The sequence below is a fragment of the Thermobia domestica genome, chromosome 18 (assembly GCF_964235325.1).
Source record: "Thermobia domestica chromosome 18, izTheDome1.hap1.1, whole genome shotgun sequence".
NCBI lineage: Eukaryota > Metazoa > Arthropoda > Insecta > Zygentoma > Lepismatidae > Thermobia > Thermobia domestica.
In genome coordinates this window covers 63,187,881-63,203,401 of record NC_137471.1, presented here as the reverse complement: position 1 = coordinate 63,203,401, position 15,521 = coordinate 63,187,881, and the positions used below count along the sequence as shown (strand labels likewise).

The following is a 15,521-nucleotide window of genomic DNA, read 5'->3' as shown; positions in this document are numbered from 1 at the left end:
TACTATATCACAAGGAATGTATCTCTCCGCGAAATAGTCCTTCCGCCTCCACATACAGTGCCGCTTAGAAAAAAAAAAACTTTTTTACTTTCACTATTTCACTTACCTCACTTTCACTCATTCATCCTCACAAACTTAAATAAATTCTTCAATTGATCTGGTAAATTTCCTAAAAATGGTCCGGCGATACGGCACTTAACTCTAAATAGGTTTCTTAAACATTACTCTAGTCATGAGAAATTACAGATTTTACAATTAAAAACCTCGTATTTTTAATCTGCACTAAAATTTTGTTGAATTCCACTAATACAAGCTTCATTGTTTCCGAGAGATATTAGCAAAACATTTCACGTTATCTTTATCTTCATATATTTATAAATGATCTAAGAAATATACTTCAATCATAGAATGGCATATGTACTCCATCATTTATTCTCATGTATTCCAAATAAAATAGATTTTACACTTTAACAATATCAAAGCATGTACTCACCCATCAATGAGCGGAACTTCTCTAAGAATCCTCCTTACGATTTCCAGTCTTTCTTGATGTGTCATGGGGCCGGCTGAGCGAAGAGCCAGAGGTACTCCAAGTCCGACGCCCAGTGCAGACGCCAGAAGAATTATGAGCAAAATTAAGCACCAGTGTCTCATTCCTATTTCTATTACTGCAATTAAAGAAAATACAAGACCATAAGAGAAACTAAACATTTTTAGAAGATTAAGAGCACGTAACATATCATTGACAGTTGCTTAACCCCTTACCGCATGCCGCGCCATATATGGCACATACCCTTTTTTCACTTTAGCTTTTTTGTAATTTATCAAAGGTACCAAATGTTGTGTGTTATCAAAGATACCAATTTATCAAAGGCACTATTTTGTCTGCTGTGTGAGATATTGACGTGTATGAATAAGAGATGTTGGTGTCATCTGGCATATTCTTTGTGAGTTATAAGTGTGTCATATATGGCACTAACTTATTTCTCGTTTTAATTAAGTGAAAAATCTAAAATTCAAGTTTTAATTCATTTTTCAAGTTCCCATATGAGGATTTCCAATACTGATTTTTTTTTCGCTAAAAGAAAAAAAATCATGCAGAAAGGGGTTAAAGGCTAATTCTTAACATGCAGAAAAATTATTTTTATATAGTACACAGATGATTATCAAAATGATAGAATCATATGGGCGGCAGTGGCTCAGTGGTAGAGCGTTCACCTCTGGTGCGTCGAGTCCCTGGTTCGATCAAAGCTCGCGCCAAGTGGACTTTATGGTGGACAAACACCGTGTGTGCAGGTTTTCTCTGGTTCCCCCACTTTATTAATTCCACCATTGTACTTATTTTCTCGTCATCATCGTCTCGTTTTACCTAGCTGGCATAAACGTTGGACGTAAAACTGAAGGATTTCATGATAGAATCATATGTAATTTGCAACATGCATGCCGTGAAACGTTTCTGTGAAGCTGTGGGCTGCAATTTCGGTATCCTTTGATTACACTTACAGGACACGTTATTTATTCCTGTCAGTTATTCTTAACTGGATACACTTAAAACAACAACACTTTTTTTAACATTCTTAAAACAGTTTTTCTATTGAATACTAGTAAAATTGTGTTGCTAACGTGTATTGATTGTGTCCCAAATCCGTATTATCTTGAAAATGGGTCCTGAAAAGGCATAGTTAATACATTGTTTTACATCGAGCACTTTAAAAACGCTATTAAGTTACATTTTTATGGACACACACATTGAACAATGATGAAACATACAGTGATTAACTTTTGCCGTACTAGATTCAGTGGTGGATCTAGAAGAAGGCCGGGGGCTGAGGCCCCCCAGTTATTTAAGCAACAAAAGCAATTTAAACTAGTATTATTTATATATTTTGAAACTTTATAATAAATTCATGATTTTTCTACCTATCATAGTTTAGATTTTGGCTCCCCCAGTTTTTACGTTCTAGATCCGCCTCTGACTAGATTATGGTTCTTATCTGCAGGGGCGGATTAAGACTTTTGGGGCTCTGGAGCCGAATATTTCAAGGGAGCCCTATGTTACGAATACTTCCAGCTCATGCATTTTCTTTGCTGCCTTTCACAGTCTCATAGGCATATCAAAACACTGAAAACTATGCTGTAATACTTTAATGTGGAATAATTAACACTTCTGACCATAGTACTTATTTATTAAAAACTAAACTACAATGTAACGGTTTCGACAAATTAACGTTATCTTCATCAGACACTAACTCTGATTTTAATGTGTTCCAAGTTTAAAATAATTAGTTTAATTACATTTGTTATTAATGGTCATTTACTGCAGTGTAACACACAAATGTTAAATACAAGCCAAATGGTCAACAGTCTCTGCAAAAACACTAGTAGAGTAAAAGGAGAAAAATCGTATACCAATAGGTAAAGCTGTACATGCCTACATTGTTAGAACTGCGAATGGTTCTATAATGCCATTAAACGACATTGAAATAACAGAGATATTTCAAAGGAATTGTCAACACAATCTAATAATTTGGTTTGTAATAGAGGCCCAACATAGCTCACTTCCTCACAAAATAAGTATCGTGAAGAGACTGGGAAAAAATTAGCATGGGTCTGAAGCCTATAATATAAGTTGATTGCTATATTTTTGTATTAAAGAGATGGATTTGGGGGGGGGGCTGAGTCTCGGGGCCCCGGAACCTGGGCTCCATTGACTCCGCCCTTAATCCGCTCCTGCTTATCTGTACTGCTCATATACGCAAGTAATTCATTATGTATGTGAATCTCTTTATTTGAATACCGTCTATAAGTACGCCCCAAACTAGTTAGGTATCTTACCACACCTTTTAATCAGTACAGTTGAATTTCTTATGGTATTTCTTTATGATAGGAGACAATCGAACAGGTAAAATTACAAAATATATTAAAATAATACTGAAATTAAAGTATATGTTCAAATAAACTCTATCTTTAGTGTTATTATGAATGAAGTGCTACAATGAATTGATTATATCTTTCACATGATTTCATTTTATGTTACGGGCCGTGGAAGAACGCGCACTTGCCGTGGGTTGCTTCCCTTATTCGGTCTCGCGTATTGTTTTGTGTATCGTGTATTTTCATATGTAATTACAAAGAGTCAATATTAATTTTTAAAAGAAAAGGTCCTCTCCAAAACAAAAGTTTTGATACATGTCTCACCGGATGCCGAAAACTATATAAACGGGTGAATAAGTGTCATCCGGGGTTGTTCACAAATGTTGGTAATGTTTAAAGTACTCTACATTTAGGGTTCCTTTCTGTCAATATACTAATTGAACATATGTACACATTCTGATGTACTTCAGGACACTTTTGGACAAGGGGAGGTGATTTTGAGTTTAACGTCCCGTTCAGCAGCGAGGCTATATGAGACGTGGACCTACTGATTAACGTGGAATCCAAACCACGTGAGCTCCGGCCGGGAATCGAACCCGGGTCTACCTCGCCAAAGACGCATACGCTAGCCGCTTAGCTACGAAAGAGCTCACACTTTTAGATAAGATAAACAATAAACAAAAGTAGTTTCTAAAATAAATGTCCGGAACATGTCCAAACAATGATTTATTTTTTGTAGTGCATTTTATGTGACCTTGTGCATTGTATGATCTAGGTGTTGATTAAGAAAAATGACGCAATTTCCTAAAATGACAAAGCGCGAATCCATACTGCTGGAACTGCTGAGAGTGGTTTCATAAAGATCGAAATTAATTACATCACCCAATCCCTAGAACTCATCATTATTGAATATCTGTAGTCAGCTCTAGAACTTAAGACTCCGTAGCAGATACTATCTCTAATCTTTCGCTGCCAAAACTGTCTGATGTATTACAATAGGAATGATAGAAGATTCCCCCGAAAACCTTTCATGACTGTTATGCCTCAGTTCCGCGACGAATCTGAGTTGTTCTTCAGGCTAACAGTGGTCTGAAAGTCGTATTAAATCAGGTAACCTGATTTTTTCCAGGTAGTTCCATAATTTTAACAACAATTTGCACAAATCAAACATGTTTATGAGATAATTAGACAACTGATCCATTAACTTTTTTCCTGGTTGTTTGCTAAGCATACCCAGGGTGATTTCCTTAGGAAGTTTATGTGGTTCGGATTCCACATTAGGTTGTAGGCTTGTATTTCATATAGCTACGGTGCTAAAAATGGAATTTAAAATTCAAACTATCAACATCAATTACTTCTTTATTTTTTCTTCCAAGTTTGAAACAAATTTCGATAAAGTCTCGTAAGAATTCAATCGAGAAATTGTCCAGATTTGAAGTAAATACTGTCCGCCTTATGTGGAGTCGTTTTGACATATGATTAGCGTCATATTAAAGGCTTGACTACTGCAGGAAGCATATGTTAGTCGAACTCTCTAGTATGGCACTAATCATGAGTCAGGACGACTCTGCATGGGTTCCCTTAAGTTTATAGGTCGACTACATCCGTCATGTGATACAAAAGTTAAAATGCTCGTACTTGTTTTCAGCACGTCCTATTTTCAGCAGCGAAACCATACAGGTCAAAAATACAGTATAAATTCATTTATAAATTGCTATAGTGCGATCAGTGTTTTCTTACTGGGAAAGGAATACGGAAAGTTATGAGCTAAAGGCACGCGTTCTAGCTACTAAATGAAACAAACACGAAACAAACGCCTGAGAGATATGCAACCCCTATATACAATTATGTGGTGTGGGAATGTATAATGTGTAGGATACGACGCTTTATCTTTTTATTTTAAAAAAAATCAACACGTCCAGTGTATCGTAAAAATGTAGTAAAGAAATAATGGCCATATTTTTGAAATATTCAATTAGAACTGGACAATCTACACAAAATTTGCAATCGATGAGTTAAAACGTGATCTTTCTAGAGGCTGTAGTTTCCGAGATCTCGTTGTCGAAAGGATTGGCAACAAATATATAAACGTTCACAAACGTATAGTTCAAAAGAACTCCAAAGATGGTAACACATTTCAATTGCATTGATTTTCGAAAAGGCTTATTAAAATGCCAAGGCTTTGAACAATAATTTTAAAACATAAACTTAAAAAAAGGTGTATTTAAATAATTTATTTAAAGTACACATGCTTTAAAATATTGTGTCTTTTAAACGTGAAATCACAAATAACCGCAAATTAAAGGTTGGAAACCTAAGTTAGAGGTTGGAGTTAAGGCGTTTTAATAGCTTTCGTAGCATTTTAGGATATAGATAATCCTACATGAGCTCTATAATACTAGTTGACCCTTTTATGATACTCTTTTCGAGGTTTCACTGGCTCCTAATATGTGTATATAAAAGAGTAAATTTATTGACTGACTCTTTGATTCACACTCCCGTTAACAGATCTCTGAAACTAAGATGCATAAAACCTTGAAATTATATGGAATGTTTCCCTTTCATCCTAAGCTGTAGATTAAACAAGTTTGTTCGAAATATATGTCCTAACGTAAGGGGGAAGGATGGGAGATTTAAAAGATTTTTTGCCTTTCGCCAGATTTCCGAAACCATTGGGCATAGATTCTAGAAATTTTATATACTGTAGATGTAACTCGCGCTGTATATAAAGCGCAGGTTTGGGAACTACATTTCCTAAGGAGAACAGGGTGTTTAAATAGCTTTTTTTGCCATTTGCCAGATCTCAAACTATAAAACGCGGAACCTTTAAATTTTGTGTATATATCCACCTCGCATTCTATTCTGTAAATTACACGAAGTTTCGAGAATTGTGTATTCTAAGGGCAAATGATGACCTTGACTTATTGTTTGCTATTCGCCAGATCTCGGAAATTATTAAGGGCAAAACCTTGAAATTTTTGTATGCATATTCTCCCAACACCTTAAACTGTAAATAACACAAGATTCCGGAAATTGCATATCCTAAGAGGGGATAAAAGGGCTTAAATGATAGTTTGCTGTCTTCCAAATCTCCGAAACAGCGTATAATCTTGAAAATTTGTATAAATGTTCTGCTTGCACCCTAGGCAGTATAGAAGACAAAGTTTTGGGGGAATTGCATAGAGAAAATGTATAGCTAAATAGTTTTTAAAGCATGGTTGCAATAAGTTGCATTCAATATCGAATACGAATAGAAATCAAACGCGGGGAGAGAAACAAATTTAAAATATTATCTGCGGCAACATGCCGGTTTATACACTAGTTACACATATAACATGTTATTTCCTTTATTACAACTTGAATATGAAACACATTTTCTATCTAAATATTGGCTAATTTATTAAGTAGTTTTAATTTAAACGACATGCAATAGTCAGGGTATTTTATCCTCAAGAAACAAATTGAAGAATATGGGAGATTCATGTATCACAATTTAAACAAAGAAACAAATAATAAAGCCATCCCAACTTCGTTTTTTTTGGTCACAATTTGTAAGTGAAACTTCCTTCTCCTCCTTCAATTTCTCTTGTCAGAGATTTTAAAATGAAAAGTATAAACCCTTAATTTTAACCAAAAGCAGACTCTAATGTACGTTTCGTCCGTATACTTTAATCCCTAGTCACTGGCCTTAACGTTTAACGTAAAACCTATAACGTATAAGAAATGATATATGAATTCAGTTCATTTCATGTCTACAAGTATTGTAGTATATTATGTTCAGTTTCTATATCTTTCAATTTGAAGTTTGCATACCCAGTCATCACCTTGCAGCAAGCAAGGGGCTGTGACGTAATTTAACTGAAATATATGTCTAGCTTAAGTTTCTTTTATAGATATCACAATATGGATTGGTTTTGCGCCTCAGAGCCCTAGAGAATAACTAATAACTTTTTGTACGTGTTTCTTTGTCAATGTCAATACTAAATATATCAAGCTATGATACGGTGCACAACACGTGAAAACTGAAATTTGAATTTTTGCATTTCTACTCATGCTCCATTCCCCACTCAAATTTTTTTAAAAAATGTGAATGAATTGTTGGTCACATGCGCGCACCCAGAAAATTGTGTTGGTAGTCGTCCAAACTTTGGGGGGGCAGGCCCGTAGCCAGCCCAAAAATATAGGGGGGGCCGGCTGAAGTTAGGGGGGCCCGATCCACCCTTATTATAGTTCATTATCATATTATAGTTCATTTGCAAGCCCACCGTGAAAATTTTAGGGGGGCCAGCAAAAATTTAGGGTGGGCCTGCCCCCCCTAGACCCCCTCTGGATACGGGCCTGGGGGGGGGTCCAATAATACAAGCCACTACTCTATGTAGGTCTAGTATTGAACGGGTATTATTCTGCACCCATGGAGACGATAAGTAATTGAAATTTCTTCCATCTATATTTTCAGAAGAAAACAAAAATATAGACTAGATTGCTTTCATAAAAGAAAGAAAACAGATAAAAAGTAAGCTCAAATTTTCTTGCTACATCAGTCATTTCACTGTTAAACAATTATAATTTTATTGAGAAAGTGTACAAATGTGTGTTGAATTACGAAGTTTTGGCGGGATTCGGGACCCAACGGACCTCCCGAGGGTTGATCATCGGTTCTGTGTCATAATTGGTATTCATTGTAATTATTTCTGACTTTCTAGACGGGAAAATCCCGATTCCCGAATCCAATAGTTTCTAGATGGCATAATTCCCCTCACGCAACCTGGGTTAATGTCCGGAGCAGCGCACATGGAAGACTTAAGTATTAACTAGTCAGAAAAATAAACAAAATATTCAGTACGAATAAAGAATAATTTATTGCATTATGTTTCATCTTTAAAATGAAAAGTAACGAAGGTATGTAAAGTTCCGTCTGGAAATCATGTAGTAATAAGCATAACTTACATTTAAAAATTTGAAATATATGTGCGTGTTCATGTGGATATTTGCATGTTCATTTCAACTTTTACACTAAACTAGATATTTACAACCGTTTGTCGCGCTGGCTCATAAAGTATAAGGGAAACATTAGAATTTTAGATTAAGTTTTATGTACCCAGAAGAACTAGAGTTGTAAGCATTGACTTTATACGACATATTTTATTATTTACCGTAAAGTTTTTAACATTCTTAACACGTTAGCTGCCATGTGGGTCCCATCGGACCTACCGGAGGGGTCTAGGAAAATGTCCTCGTAGGTCCGAACGGACCCTCAATTTCTAATTCGTCTAATTGTCGTTAAAGTATTTGTATTTTGAAGTACTGCCTCTAGTGTTAATGAACGGTAGTATTTCTATTACACACGATATAGGCAGTGCCGGACTGGCCACGTTGGCTACTTGACAATCGCCAAGGGCCCCGAGGCTCGAGGGGTTTCGCAGGGAACACGAGGCGTAGGGTTTGTAGACCTTGTTTGAATTTTCGGGAACGCTTTCTTGAGCCTTCCTACCAAAAAGGTTGCGGACGTGTCGTGTCTTTTCGTCCCAAGTAGCGTTTCGTCCCAATCCCACCACGTGTCGTATCGTTTCGTCCCAAGCAGCACTTCGTCTCAGCACCGTTTGGACACAAACCTTAAGGTTTCGGCCCGCCACCTGATCGAGTAGCGTTTCGTCCAGTACTTACACACACACACACTCACCCCCCCCCCCCACACACACACATATTCACCCATTATGTTTACAGTGCGATAAAGTTCATTGTTAGCACCAGACAGGACTCTGTACCCTCTTCTGTGATACTATGGATATGTAGCCATCCTTCCTCCACTTCTGCTGGCTTCAAAAAGGCTAAGGCAGCACACATCTTGATAGAGTCCCGTAATTCATTATATGCTATATACATATTTGTCAGGCCGATGTTTTGCACCTTATTATTACTAGCAGTGGCGGATCTAGCCCGGGGCAGGGGGTCCTAGTCAACCCACCAGTTTTTTTAGTGACAAAAATAATTTAGGCTATTATTTACATTTTTTTAAGTTTATATTAACTCACGATACCTTTATCATGGTCTGGATTCTGGCTGGTCCCCTCAGTTTTAACCCTCTATATCCGCCTCTGATTACTAGACAAATAAAGATTGTTTTGTGAAAATTTAAGACTTTTCAAGACTGTCATTTAAGGTTGAACACAACAAATTTTCGAAAAATCGCAATGTTTGAAGACACATATTATAAAATCCAGTGCAGATATTGTTAATTTAATATGTATATATGTACATCTTCCATCACTTTTGTGTAAGACATCACTTGTGTGTCGCTGGGACGAAACTCTACTTACTAGTCTGTTCAATAATCAATAAACATAACTAGAAACGCTACTGGGACGAAACGTTACTACACCGGGACGAAATGCTACGGATTTTGCCTTGGGACGAAACACTACGGAACCGTTGCGGAAGCCTAAGTTTCTTTTTCCGAAAGAAGTGTTCTCGGATCCCGTGAAGACATTTTTTTTTACGTGAAGAACTACGTAAAAAAAATGTCAAGGTAACTTCACGATTATGTTTGATTGTCTCAGTATTATTGCAACATTGTAACTTTTTTTTTGCGATCTGTTATGTACTACATATTTATTCAATAAAGAAAATATGTTCAATAAAAATAACAACTCTGCCACTTGTTTTTCAACTGACCTGTTTCTTAAGTCACCTATAGATAGATAGATAGTTAGATTATATGGGTGGGGGCCTTTAAGGGCCTGCGCCAAGGGCAATCAACTTGACCAGTCCGACGCTGGATATAGGATATATTTATGTGTAGGTTTGGTTGTTAAATGTTGCTGATTAATGCCGCTAGAGGCGCTGAGTTTCAGCAAGTATTTGTTCTTTCTGTAGGGCCGATCGAATCTTCGTATTGATTTTTGAATGACTTACTCTATTTTGACAAGATGCCAATATTGTGAAGTCCCCGTCAATTTACTGAATTTCAGTGATCTAGACTATACTGTTATTACAAATGAGATTAGGTTATGCACATATTTCTTCGTTTTTCATTGCACAAAGAAACTATCTCTTAGCACTGAAAGCAACAGGAACTTACCCACACTTTTTACACAAACAGTGTTGCCAACAACGTTAACAATAATATTACTATATATACTGCAAAAAGTCGCTGGAAATCTTAATTGCAATTAAAATAATCCTAGTTCGTTCGGTGTACAACATTTCAAAAGTCGCTAAATTCCTAGTTTAATAGTGGTAAATCTTGTCGCTAAAATTTATTATCAAATCGCTAGATTTAGCGACAAAATCCCTAAATTGGCAACACTACACACAAAGCTATTTTCTTCATACAATAATGAACCAATGACTACCAAACAGAGTTGCCAGTTCAACTGTAATTTATCTCCTTGCCCATAAACAAAAAAATACACGAGTAGGTCCGATCTGAACCCCAAATTTCATGAGCGCGGATTCAATACATCGTCTTAGATTGTGTTTCAGCATTAACATTGTGTTAAAAACATATATAAAATAAACATAAATAATATAAGTACGTACGTTTGGCACTCTATCCGTGAACAACAAAATTCACCCTTGGCAGCTAACGTGTTAATTCTGCTGCAAATATTTAATAAGATATACTATTAAATGTTATAACCAGCAGAAAGCCCGTTCTTTGCACGAAAAGAATAAAGGCTTATGGAGAATGTTTCATGGAAATACACAAACTTTTTCTGGTTTCAAAATGCTTCTTGACGCAAGTTCTATTTTACTGGAGACAATCGCTAATAAGTAACTTTTCACACCAAAAACGAGTCAAATCACTTCCGCATACCATGAAGCCGTGGATTCATCCAAATTCATGGGAATCGTGGCCTAGAATATATGTAAATTATAATTTCGAGTTAGTATTTCTGATAGTTTTGGAAGTGTGTAGAACGAAAAGAAAAAAATTCTATTAGCAATCGCAATTCGCAAAATTTCACCTTATTTTCAATGCGTAAGGTGCAAGGAGATTACTTTCACGAAATCTGAAAGTTTTACAGCAAATAGTTTTGAAGAGCTAATGAACAGCAAGGAAACACTTAAGCCTCCTTCTTTCCTTTATGGATCGCATTTCGTAAAACTCCGTCTTATTCTCAATCTAGAGATCATGGAGAATATTCAACCTTCTGCACCGGACAGCTTCCGGAGATTTGGTGAGCGAAGATAAAATGGGAAATCTCAAAGCACTCATTTAATCCATGGAGTTTGTATTTAATAAAGCTTAATCTAGTCGTACTGTTCAAAGATAACATTTATATACAATCCTGCAAATTTCTATATGCCAAAGTTCCAGAAACCTAGTGAATGATCATTTCTCCCTCCCACTTTGAAGTAGAAAATGTAAACAAAATTTCAATTTTCAATTTTCAGGCCTAATGGCCTACGAGAAACTTATGTCCCCAGTACTTCTCTACATTTCGCAATTCACAAAATGTAATCTTATTTATATTCCACAGTGCAAGAATAGCCACAAAAAATTCAAGATTCTACGCTTAATACGTAGTTTTGGATATTCCGTGAACGCTAACAAAATAATTTAAGCTTCTATCTCCCAATCTCTTCTTTAGAACGCGTTTCGCGAAACAAGTCTTATCTACAATGTATTTTTGAAGAAAAGCATCGACTTATCTATAATATAGGATCCAAAAAAAGGCATTTATAAAACTCTGTCTTATGTACAAAATATGATCCAGAGAAGATCTGGGGAACGACAAGATATATTATATGTATTATATATACACACAGGGGCCGACTTAGAGGGGGTACACCGGTGCATTGTGACCCCCCTTTGCTGTAAATATACACTATCTAAAATGAGAAGCTAGCAGTGAAAATAGCAACACTTTCCGAGTTAGTACTGGAAAGCTACAATCATGCCAAATTTCAACTTTCCACGTTAATAGGAAATACCCGTAGTTTTATGTTAGTGAATTCATGTAGCTTTATATATAGTTTGGGTTAGATTGGAGATGGAATATTTTTTTGAAACACCATTAGCTGGAGAAAACAGCTTCTCGCTATTTGTAACCGTTTTTACTCATACAAACATCAATGTTAAAACAGGAAGTGTGTTATTTCTTTCTTTTCCGGTTTTAGTAGAGAGACTAGAATGAACATGTAATAAGTTAATGGAACACTTTATTGATTACAGAAAACCGCTTCTCTTTAACCGGTTTTATTCTTTAAGGATCACCGTCAAAACCAGTGGTGGTTGATATTGTGCTATATACCGTACGATCTCAATAGGGAGATTAAAGTAGAGATAGAATAAATCATGGGACGCTCAACTGATTAAAAAAAAAAAAAAAAACAGAAGTGGCTGATTCTTCTACTTCCTGCTTGGTATCGCTATGTTCTTGTAAGAATATAATTTGATAATGATTTTGCACGGTACTTTTAATACTGATACTATGTGGATAATCGGGCAATGTATATTTGTGGTCAAGGGCGCCCATCAGGGGGGAAGGTGGGGCGCTCGCTTCCCCTAAGAGAAAATCGTGCTTGGGAATATCGAAATCCCAATAGAAATTTTACATTAGTTATAGCATTATTTGAAACTTCGCTTATATTTGCACCCCCTTGGAAACCACAACATAGGCGCCCTTGTTTGTGGTAAATTTCATAGAAAAATAATTATAAATACGAAAATTAGAATGAATAAAACAAAATGATGCTAAATGGACAAGAAAGTTTTATTTTTGTTTTATTGTTCTTATTTAGTGCTTTTTTTTGACTTGAAATTTGCCATATGCATGTCTTTGCCGATTATACACATACTAACATTATAAAAAATACCGGGAAAATTCGTTATCAAATTATAGTCCCATAACAACATATTTATAGACATGCGACAATAATTTTGGACATGAGTGTACCTATTCCTAGAATCGTAAATCAATTTTAAAAAATGCTTTTTTCGCCCTTTATCGTTCTTTCTCCATATAGAACTACGCTGAATCCAGAACTTTTAGTGGATTCCTGGTACTTATGTATTCTTGCTATCCGTTACAAGCGCTTCTTGCTATCTGTTACAATTTTTGCTCTATAACAATCAACGTTAAAGTCAGGAGTAGTTGATTTTTCCCACTTTCGATTTTAGTTGAGAAATTAGAATGAAGATGTAATATAGTTTTGAGATGTTTGGATGATTACAGAAAAACACTACTCACTATCTGTTAGTTTTCATTCTATGGTGATCAACGTTTAAACGGGATGTGTTTTTGATTTCTTCTACTTCCGATTTGAATACGGGGAGGCTAAAAAAAAAAAAAAAAAAAAAAGAGGAGATAGTAGGTATTCTTAGAACACTAAGTAGATCCCCAAAGAAATTCACTTCTTGCTATCTGTTATCACTTTTGATCTATCTAGATCAATATTAAAGCCGGACGTTCGTGTGGATTGGTATCTCTTCTGGTTTTGGTAGAGAGTAAAAGATGGAAATGAAATGTATATTCTTGGGAGGCTTAATCGATTCCGGGAAACCGATTCTTTCTACCTATTACTAATGCTCTTGCCTTTGTGCAAGCGATCACGGGTTTGATTCCCAGTGGTGACACTCGGTCGAAAAGATTTAACAGCTTTTTCAGACCGGCTATTCTAAGTGAGCTTTTACCTTGATTTTCTTCATTCACACCAGGTAAATACCTGGATGGTACCTAACATAGTAGTTCCAGGTCGCTCCCTTCCTTCTTCATTCTAGTGCCGGATGTAGCCTGTTGCCGGGAGGGCCTAGTCCCTCATTTTTTTGAGTAATAAATGTAATTTAAGGTATTGTATATGTTTTTCAAAGTTTATAGTAAATTCATGATACACCTGTCATAGTCTGAGTTCTGACAGCCCCCCACCCCAGTTTTTACCTCCTTGAACCGCCTCTGCCTCAGTCCTTTCTTCCTCTCCAATTCCCCGGACAATGTGATCGTCGAGGGACTTCATCCCTCATATGAGTGACGGGCTAACATGCCCATAAATGCCGAAAGCCCAGAAACCTAATCCACAACCACTGCTAATCTCTATCTATTACCATTTTGCTCTATAGTGATCAAAGTGAAAACCGGAATTGATTGATTTGTACTACTTCCAGGTTAAACATCGCCTCCAAAAGCGAAATCTATTTCTAACTTTTAACTCGCAACATTCTGACCAAATTTGGTGGTGATCCACTACATAGTTCTATAGATTTTGTTTTGTCTTCCGGACGGACACTCGGATCGAGTAAGTATACCTAGATATAAAGAGATTTTGATTAGTCAAACTCTTTAAGAACAAAAGTCAAATTTCCTTTCCCTTCCCTCGGGACAAAGAAGAGAACAGAAAAGTCTAATAAACGAATGTATAGGAACAGAAGAAATAAGATAATTAGAGTAAGAGAGGAGTAAAGAAAGTAAGAATAGGAGAAAAAGGGGTTGAAAAGAAATAAGAAAAGGTTTGAAAAAGAAATCAAAGTACTTGATAGGAAGGTAAAGTAAGAATAAGGAAAAGTAAAAATAAGTTTTAAAAAAAATCGGATAGGAATATCAAATCTGGGACTTAGGAAAAAAGGAATATATTTGGGAACAAAGTGTATGGTAGGAGAAAGTGAAGAAGTAAAAGAAGAGGTATAAAGAACACAAAATAAGGGAAAGACTTAATTAACATAAAGAGTGAACACAACAATAAGGAGAAATGGGAAAATACGAGGGAAAAGAAACTAAGCTTAAAAGGTCGTTGTTTCTAAAGTTTCTACTGTAATAGAAGAACGAGGTGTGTGCGTTAATTGTAATACTTGGAGTTGGCAACTGTGCAGAGTTTCAGCAATCGCCACATACGGCATTAGTTGTAGGCAAACACAAATGAAGACTCGTTTGGAAAATTGATCTCGCGGAGAGGTCCGCTCAGTTATTCGATTTCTGTGGGCGAAACATGTAACCGCGGCTGAAATTCATCGGCAGCTAGTAGAGGTTTATGGAGAGATTGCAATGTCATCTTCCTTCAAGACAACGCGTGTCCGTGTACAGCCCAGAAGACCACCACGCTGTTGAAACAGTTTCGCTGGGAAATCATCGATCACCCTCACTACAGCCCGGACATCGCTCTAAGCGACTTTCACCTGTTCCCGCACTTGAAGGAGCACCTAGGAGATCGTGGCTTCGCTTCAGACGAAGAGATGAAAAACTTCGTGACATCTTCAATCTCATCCTACAATGCGACAAGTGCTTCAACTTATATGGAGACTACGTCGGAAAATAACCTAACGTATGTACTATGTGTTGGATGTATTGGTTGTATGGAATAATACATACACGTTCTACTGCAGGCTTTGTGACCTTACTTCGTTATCACCCCTCGTATAAAGAAAATAAGATAGCTAAATAAGAAAACAGAAAAGAAATGAAATCTTTGAGTTTTACGTCCCACGGTTATGCCGGTTAGGCTAAAGGAGACGGTGATGATGAGTAATGAATGAAATGGTGGAATGAAGAAAGTGGGAGGAAACGGGAGAACACCGAGGAAATCCACGCACACGGTGTTTGTCCACCACAGGGTTCACTTGGTGGGGTCTGGGATCGAACTCGAGACCCCAAGGACCAGAGGTGAACGCTCTACCACTTTTTTTTAAAAAAAACTTCCTGACTATTTTTTTT

General features: G+C 36.5%; 1 protein-coding gene across 1 annotated transcript in view; it reads right to left on the bottom strand.

Moving 5' to 3' along the window:
- Positions 1 to 15,521, bottom strand: part of LOC145675799 (dipeptidase 1-like) — a 993,427-nt gene that overhangs the window by 595,428 nt on the left and 382,478 nt on the right. Inside the window, exon 3 of the mRNA XM_081746502.1 lies at positions 494 to 668. Coding sequence (XP_081602628.1) covers positions 494 to 654 — 161 coding nt within the window. The 5' untranslated portion in view covers positions 655 to 668. The remainder of the gene's footprint in view (positions 1 to 493; positions 669 to 15,521) is intronic.